Source organism: Charadrius vociferus, unplaced genomic scaffold (assembly GCF_000708025.1).
Source record: "Charadrius vociferus isolate BGI_N301 unplaced genomic scaffold, ASM70802v2 scaffold738, whole genome shotgun sequence".
In the NCBI taxonomy this organism is placed as follows: Eukaryota; Metazoa; Chordata; class Aves; order Charadriiformes; family Charadriidae; genus Charadrius; species Charadrius vociferus.
In genome coordinates, this window is record NW_009649467.1 from 1,194,636 (window position 1) to 1,203,380 (window position 8,745).

Genomic DNA, 8,745 nt, shown 5'->3' on the forward strand with positions numbered 1-8,745 from the left:
TTTGGCACACTGACTGCCACATTCAAGTAAAATTTTAAACTGACATTATACTGAAACACCTCAAGCTTCAGAGGAATTTCCTATCTTATCTTCCTATCATATCAAGGACAGTGGTTTAGTATTTCACGTTACCCACCTTTTAAGACAAGTGGTACCTTACCAGCACATTCCAAAGAGAACAGAGTCCTTTCATAGAGCGCCTGTAGTCTGGAAATAAGTTCAGTCCTTCACTGGATTTAAAGCTTTATTTATAGAAAGTTCACTGCGTTAATGGCAGCAATATTTGCATTGTACTTGAACTCAGCACTAATACGTTAATATTTACATTTAGATAACACTTAAACCAAAACAAACTAAACAGCCACAGTTTTAGAGCAGAAAGACAGACATACAAGTTACAGACAGACTTAATAGTAAAAGTAATCACAATTATTTCGCTCTGGCTGATTTAGTCCAAAGGTCTATTATTTCTTAATCAGATTAGCAGGAAGAGTGGATTTGTCCAAGTCATCAAAATATGGATGGTTCAAAGCCATTTTGCCAGAAATTCTCTTTGCAGGATCATAAATTAACATTTTCTGGAAGAAAAAGGAAACACATTTACATAGGTAGATATTTAACCACATAAATAACCAGTTAACTGTAAAGATAAGTTTTCCCCTATGTCCCATGATTTCTCACAGAGGGAGAGATCATTTCCACCTACACATTAGTAGTAACGTTTAACATCTCAAAGCAAAGAAACATTTATTCACCCATTCAATAACCAAGCCTATGCATGTATCTGGTTACTATATGCACTGAGCTAAATCCAGAACCAGGCATCAAGTGGCAATGATTATTAGTCTCAGCTTCTCAACTAAGGGAAATAATCTTTACACTGTTAAAGCCCAAAATGCTTACAAGGACAAGCTGTCCTACGCTTGTTATTAAGCTGACATTGAAGAAACTGATGTCAAATGCTTCTACTCAGGTTGGTGCAGCAGTTTACAGTTAAAATGTAGGAGAGTGATCACTCAGTTACAGAATCCAAACAGGAAAGTAGTATTCAAGCAGGTAGAACTGAAGAAACCTGGAGTTTGAAAACTGAAGTTTCTTTGCAATAAGTTACTTCAACTGAAGACCTCAATGTACAAGTTGAGAACAACAAAGAGGGGATGCCAGAGCTAACTAAAATGGGCCCCAGAATTTCTAGAACAGGCAAGAGATTTGTTTTGCTAGCAGTTTAAAGAAAATCTACAGTTTATATCATACAGGCAGGGGCCAAAAATAGGAAACAAATCAAGCATTTAGTTTTCTACTCAACCTAAAACTAGCAAAAGTCTCTGCAAAGTCTTTTTGCTTTTATTTCTCCTTAAAGGAAAGGACATTTCAAATTCAAGTAACCAGGATTTTACCAGCTGCCTCTCCCCCCATCCCCACAGCAAATTTATCTTCCAGGAAAAAAAGCTTAACCAGCATTACTCTGCCCAGTATTCAGTCTTGACATTTAACTATCTTTAGACTTCATCAGACAGAGTCTTACAAGTTGATTTAAACCACTGAATTTGCATTTATATTCTCTGAACTCCTGCCAAATGCAACACTTTCTCTAGATTTAACCTTGTAAGTCCAATTTTGCCTTAAGTGATAGGTTCCCATTAGCTATACCCAAGAACAACACTATCATATAGCTAATACTGATATCAAAGGTTCTCTTAAAATTAACTCAGACAAAAAAGGGCAAATTTATCTGAAAATGGGATGCTGTGACATTGAGACTACAGCACTTCAGCTGATAGATAGTGACCATTTCTTCTCTGAAGAGTCCAGAACATCGTTTTTCCTGAAACTTAGTGTCCGATAGACCAAAGCTTTTGATGACAGCCAGTAAGTGCTTTGAAATGCTGGCCACAAAAGTCATTTAGCTTATGAAGGTCTTTGGTTTGGAATATCATTCAAGCAATTGGTCTTGACACACAAGTATGTAGCGTGTTTTCAAGGACAGCTATTTTACATACTATTTCCAGCTGTAATAGTCTATAGAAGGAGAAATTAACATTTTCATTGACACATCTGAGCTCATGCTCAAGAATGAAATACTCATTTTTGTTGCCTTTAAAGTTATATTACTGCTTCAGACTTAAAAGTGCTATAGGAAACTTAAATGGACTGCAGATGCCTAAGAATTCAACTGTACCACTGTCACCAGGCATTAATAGGAAGCTAAAATTTCAAAATTTGTTCATTTAAGGCAAGACCAACAAGATTTTAGAGAATTTCATATGCTTTGAGATTAGTATTGTGTTAACAACATTTGAGGAACTAGTAATTTTTTTTTTTGCTTTTAGTAGCAGCCTAAAACATTGGTTTTACACAATGAAGACACAGCTAAGCTCAAATGAGTACTTAGCAGGCCAGTTACATGACTATCAACAACATTCACTTACCCGTTCAATCAATTTTAGTTTGTAAATACAATCGGTAACAATTCTACTTTAAACTGATTTAATGATGCTGTCATTGGGCATAGAGAAATTATTTCCAGCTTAAAGTCAGGTATCTCTGTAGAACAATACTGCTACAAGGTTCAGAGAGCTATCCAAAACAACTATGTTTAACAAATGTTGTTCAGGTTGGCAGTCTGAACTGCAGCTCTGTTCTCACAAGGAAAAATCGTGAGAAACTGGTCATTTGAGCTTCTTGGGTAACACTGCTCCAGAGTATTTTGGCAAGGCACACCAATATAAGTAATAAACTACTTTCTTTGTGACTGCTTAAGAACATGAGCCAGCTACACAGGTAACTGCTGTATTGGTTCCCCTTGTACTAAGATGGTTCTGAAGTTTCAGCTCACTGTAAGCCACACAGAGCACCCGCCCCACACCCCCATATGCAAGTCTGCACTGTATAAACACAGCTTTAGGACAAGTCAAAGGTAAATTCTTATACTTAGGTGCATCTAAGATCACACCTAAGATGTGATCTAAATTAGTCCACCATGGCAGCACATGAGCTATAAGAGCACTCAATGGAAAAGCCTGATTAAGAGCTTGTAAAATAAAAGCTTAGTGCAGTAGTTCAACTGCATTGCCACAGAAATAAAGTAAATCCACACTAGACAAAAATATACTAATTAAAAGTTAATCCACCACAGCAGAAAAACTTTAACTCAAAATGTAAAGGCAATTGAGACAGACACTAGAGACTGACTTAACCTAGGCCCCTGGTTTCACAGCTAATCAATACATGCAGCTGTTTCCATAATTGTTTATGCAGTTAAGACCACCATGGAACTTTAATCAAGATGAGCCCATCAAGATTAATCTACATGCTTTCATGAAAGAAAAGCCATTTCCAACTAGATCAGCAGTCATACAGGCACATCATAATTAGTGCTGACACCAGGAAGGTCAGAGCTACAGTTTGTTGGCAGGAGCCTTCACTTAGACCTGTTTGTAAAAGCTCATCCTCACTTTCAAGTTGAACCCGGCTTATTAGTATAAAAAAGCCGAGGCATAATTGCTGAAGAAGAAAAGTAGTCTAGTCATCTATTATTTATGAAATTAAGTGTCACACAAGGTGTCAGTTCTACAAGAACAAGAGCCCATACCACTGCTGATAGTTTGAAGATCTCCGTATCTCCATTCTAGCCAAGACTGATTAGTATAGCTTAATGTATACTAGAGTATTTGAAACAACCCGTTCAATTTCTTAATCGGTAGTTTAAGACAGGCTACTTACAGACAGTAGATCAAGTCCATCTTCATCTAAGTTTTTGACATGTGTTCCCAGGCTGCTAGGTTTCCATTTTGGGAATGTGTTTTTATAGTCTTGCAGGGATTCCACTTCAGGCCATACCTCGTTGTTGGGGGTACCTAAAGCTCTATGCAAGCGTAAGTAAAATATTGAGCAGTTTAGTTTGAAATCTTACACGCTACTGTGATTTGACTAAGTGCACAGCATTGTTGTGTGATGCTGTACAACTAGCAAGATGTTCAGCCTGACATACCTGAAGATTCTGAAGAGCTGGTCAATCTCCGAGTCCCCATGGAAAAGTGGCTTTTTAGTTGCCAGCTCCGCAAATATGGTACCTATGCTCCATATATCTACAGGAGTAGAGTAACGAGCAGATCCCAGCAACACCTCTGGAGACCTGTACCACAGTGTCACAACCTATTGAACAAGGAAATTTATAAATTTCTAGAATCAGTTCCTCTAACTGACTGCAAGCACTCAGTCATTATTAAGCAGCATTTACAGTTTTTTTGGTTAAAATAGCAGCCAGTGCTAGAAGTTTTAGTGAAAATACTAGTTTCAAACTTCATTTACAGATAAGCATATCAAACTCCATTGCAGTAGTTTCTACTGCAAGCAAAGCAGTTGCCTACGCTACTTCCCATAGAGCTTCCTAAAGAAGTCTTTAGCATCAAGCCACAAAACCCCTCAAACTTGACTACTTTGTGAAGCAAAAAAATGCCCTTATGAGACAGTGAGCAACAAGTTCTGGCCAATATGATTAATTTTCAAGGTAATAGTGGGATTCATAAAATGCTTTGGAACCTTAGAGTAAAACTGCAGTCGGGGAGATGGAAAGCCATTGAATAAAACAAAACTGAAGTATGACTTTTAACACTGTTGGTTTATGACTTCAAAAGCTTCGTCATTTTTTTGGCTGTTCCATATGCAGTTATTACCAGGAAGCTAGTAAGCATTGTCCAAATCACCAAGAGGATGTTCCAACTCACTCACTTCATGAGTGTATACTCGCACTGGAATTCCAAAGGCTCGAGCCAATCCGAAGTCCGCCAGTTTAATCACTCCGTGGTCATCTATTAAGAGATTCTGAGGTTTTAAGTCTCTGTGCAGAACCCTTCTTGAATGGCAGAAGACAATACCTTGCAAGATTTGATACAAGTAACTCTGTGGAAAGGAGGGAAGAAAAAAGACAGGAGTAACGGTTAGTACAGTTTAGTGTTCTGCAACATAAAGCTGTTCCCTTACATTAGCTCTCCCCATAGTAGTAGGAAATGGAGATCCAAAGCATTGCAGATATTGAGCTAATATCATAAAGCCACACAAATTAGTTCTTTAGTTAAACTTAGTTTGAAGCACTTTAATTTTAGTACTTAAAAGAATTTGAAGTGGCATTTGAAAGCAAAACTCATTCTTATTATCCATAGCAACTTCTTTAACCTTTAATTTCTCCTCAAGGAGTTAATTATACTGAAAATAAGAGCTACTTATAGCTTTGTAGGTCATTTTCTTTAGATTAATTTCTCTTATATTAAGAAATTGTCTTCATTACCTTAACACGTGAACGATCCAAATATTGGCCAGATGGAATAGTATCCAAGTATTTCTTGAGATCCATGGAAAGGAATTCAAAGACAAGGTACAGTCTTGAATCCTGCATAAGAACATCCTGAAGACTAAAAATTGAGTATACAATTAACTCCATTGCAAAATGCATGGACTCATGGTTACATTTCCCCTCGACAGGGGTACAAGCTGACATTTCCAGGTTGCTGTTATAAAAGCCTTGAAAAGCTTTCAGTCTTCAAAGATTAACAGACTTAGTGAGCTACACTGTCATCCAGAAAAATCAAGTGTCAGACTGAGATAAACACCTTATATGCTTCCTCTTAAACTTATGCTCCCTCATGCCTAGAATCAGACACAGGAAGTATGAGGAAAAAATATTGTTGCCTTTAAAATAAAAAAAAAAGACTGTGGCTGTTGGTGCCTAGCTTCCATTTGAAGCTGGCTTATTACAGCAGAGCCGGAATTACTAGGAGAGTTTAAGGGAATATTGTAATAGGAACCTAGTAGACAGCAGGATTTACACGGGTTTTTAATTATCTCCTTCATCCTTAATAGATAAGAGTTTTTAAACACAAGCATATGTACATAGAGACACTACATGGCTGGAACTTGGCCAATTTTAAGGCACATTAGAGATAAAGTATTTTGCTGCATTGAAGAGCAAGCAAATATTTTGTGGGGAAAACAATAGCTGCAATCAATTCTACATGGCAAGTAGTCATTGATGGAAGTTTCACTCATAGCTCAGCCATCCCAGCTAGGACATCATAACACAACACAAATCTCTGCTACAAAACTGCAAGGAAGCGACTGGCAACAGAGGCTCACATAAGAGCACAAGGGTCAAGTGATCTATTCCAAGGTGGCAAATTAAGTTCTGGGACTGACTAAAGTAATAGCTTCAACCAGTTTTCATGAGGTACACTGTCTCCATTCTGACAATAACCACTCTGAAGATAATTCACATAAATGATGAAAATCAACAAAAATTTGTTAGATTCCTAGAATGGGAAGAGGCAGCATGAGGAAGTCTTAATTAGAAAGCTGGCATAAACACAGGATTTGGGACTATAGGTGTTTGCTGCATGGCAGACACTGTATTAAGCTCAGTAGCTCTCACCTCGCTAGAATGGTGGAAAAATAGTTTCTTATCTGAAGGGACCTAATGCCCTTCAAAGAGTTTAGCTAAATACCAGTATATGCATACCAGACTATATTGGGATGATGCAGCTCTTTTAATAAAGAAATTTCCCGGATAGCAGTACATGGAACACCTTCCTCCTCACTTTCTAGACGTATTTTCTTCATTGCAACCACTTGGCCTGTGGTTTTGTGCCGACCTTTATACACAACACCATAGGTACCTGAACAAAAAGACAGTGAAACGCATATAGGAAACACCAGCTTCAGGTACAGAGAAGTCATTGGAAATAAGAATTGCTAACATAGGCAAGAGCCTGTCCAGTCAAGTATTTTTTGTTTCATTATTTGGCTTGATTACAAACTACTACTTAGTTTTGGCAGTTTAACCATGCAATAGTTTTGTTTCTTTAAAGCATGCCACCCATCATTTGTTAGGACAGGGTACTTAGTAGCCTAAGTGTGAAACTTGAATATTTGGAAGATGTAGTTTTAAAATTTGATACTATTTAAGTTTCAGGTTGACCAACTTTCAGGCAAGATCACTACACCTCTTCATGCCCAAGGGGTTATGATTTTGTCATCGATACATATTAAAAGGTTTAGGTGTGAAAAAAGTGCTCCCTCTGCAATCAGAGATCTATCCATCCATTGGTCAGATCTATAGAAATACCTCTAGCACATTCCTCAGTGCAGGAGAGAGGATAGTGCTGTGGGTCTCAGCAGAAGCTAAACTTGGGAGCCAGTATTAAACCTCTAATCAATAATCTATTTTAATCAGTATCCACAGAAGTAAAACCCTCAACAAACCAAGGCATCTTAAGATTCTCTTTTCACCCTTCCTGAAGCATTAATCCCTCAGATTAAGCTCAAACTAGTTTATTTCAGGAAGAAAGATTCACACACAAGGCTTCAGTTACAAAGCTTTGTTGTAAGATCCAAGCCCATACTTTCTGCAATTACCTTAGAGAGTGCCTTCTCAGAGGCACTCTATATACTGCAAGTTCTCAAGTCTACGTAAGGCTAAAACACTATAAAATACAGACTTCTACATTTAACATAGGCTGCATTTCCAGTGAAAAGGGGGCTGTGACTAACATCTGCATAAAAGCAGTCTTAGTGCCTTATAGCAAATTAATTATAAGTGTCTGTGGAGAAGTGAATTTTAACAATCTGTTCTTCCCCTTGACAAGTGTAGTGACCAGATATAATCCAAGCTGAACAATCCACAAACCACTACTCCCTACCAGCAGCTCTGAGCAAAATAAGTGTACCATGCAGTACAACTTCAGGAGCAACTAGTACACAAGTTCATATACAAAGCAATGGAGGAGCTTCCGAAATTGAAAAGCTGGTTTCAGGCCTCAGAACATATTTTTCCCCACCCTCTTGGAGGAAAATTACACCATTAGCCATCAATATGAGGACAGATGCTTCTCAACACTGATCAGTTGTTTCAAATAGACCATCTCATCTTCAAAAGAGGCAGTTTGAAAGCTTTTATATATAGAGATAATTACCACAGTTAACCACAGGCTTATTTTGCTAGTTAGTTGAATCTCAGTAGTTCTTCTAATAGCCAGAGTGCACAGAGCTTCTATGACACTTGATAGCTCAAACTGCGAAGCATTACAAGGCTCGTGGTTCTCTATACTTACCTTCCCCTATCTTCTCTATTTTTGTGTAATCATCCATTGCTATGGTTATCCCTGAAACGAACAGGAAAAAAACACCATGAGGGTCAATAGTTGCTGTCCTGAACATAGCCAAGTCACTGAAGTTATGCCAGATCTTTGGAAGCTAGTTTTGTCTTACGTAATTAGGATGTAAGATGGAACACTTACCGTTCTCCTCAACAAAACTGCAGGCTTTTATTCAGGGTTCCAACTAGAACAACTACATCCCAAAGTACAAGTAGGCATCAACTCAAAGGAGAAAAATGCTTTTGTGGAGAAAGCTCCTCCAAGCAACTGAAAAAACACACCCTACTCATTAGTTTCATGTAGTTACTCATTAGCAGGAACCCTACAACCTAAAATCAGGAGGTTTGATGTTAGCATGGAAAGGGACCACCAGCCCTGTATCATTTGATAAGGGCACAGCACGATCCTCAGAGCCGCAGGCCCACACTACGTTGAGGGGCACACGACCCCAGCGGGCACTACCGCCCGGTGGGACCGGCGCTCCTGCGCCTCCCACGCCGCCCTCGGTCTCCTTCACCCAGCGTTAACACCGGATTAGCAGGTGACGGGCGAATTTGTCGTTACCTACGGAGGTTTCCGCGTCCGGGACAGCCGCTAA

The 8,745-nt window shown here is 38.6% G+C and overlaps 1 protein-coding gene across 5 annotated transcripts; it reads right to left on the minus strand.

Moving 5' to 3' along the window:
* Nucleotides 1-242: 242 nt before the first annotated feature.
* On the minus strand, nt 243-8,149 carry CDK1 (cyclin-dependent kinase 1). Of its 5 annotated transcripts, none has more exons than XM_009889807.1 (7): nt 8,103-8,149; nt 6,512-6,668; nt 5,288-5,411; nt 4,732-4,902; nt 3,992-4,155; nt 3,724-3,865; nt 243-578 (listed from the first exon to the last, which is right to left on the minus strand). In XM_009889807.1, the coding sequence occupies exons 1-7, from the start codon at nt 8,137-8,139 to the stop codon at nt 465-467; spliced, it is 909 nt and encodes a 302-aa protein (XP_009888109.1). In that variant the 5' UTR covers nt 8,140-8,149; the 3' UTR covers nt 243-464. The 5 variants fall into 5 exon arrangements, with proteins under 5 accessions (XP_009888109.1, XP_009888114.1, XP_009888111.1 ...); XM_009889812.1 differs by having other exon boundaries at nt 3,992-4,056; nt 5,294-5,414; nt 6,593-6,668; nt 8,103-8,139; XM_009889809.1 differs by having other exon boundaries at nt 3,992-4,056; nt 5,294-5,411; nt 8,103-8,139.
* Nucleotides 8,150-8,745: the final 596 nt, after the last annotated feature.

What these genes read in the sequence shown, in the direction of transcription:
- CDK1 (XM_009889807.1), bottom strand. Translation starts at nt 8,139, where the DNA reads ATGGATGATTACACAAAAATAGAGAAGATAGGGGAAG. An exon ending in CATCATCCCAATATAGTCTG is followed by an intron (nt 5,412 to 6,511) that starts GTATGCATATAC and finishes CTCAATTTTTAG; the next exon opens with TCTTCAGGATGTTCTTATGC. An exon ending in TGGATCGTTCACGTGTTAAG is followed by an intron (nt 4,903 to 5,287) that starts GTAATGAAGACA and finishes TCCTTTCCACAG; the next exon opens with AGTTACTTGTATCAAATCTT.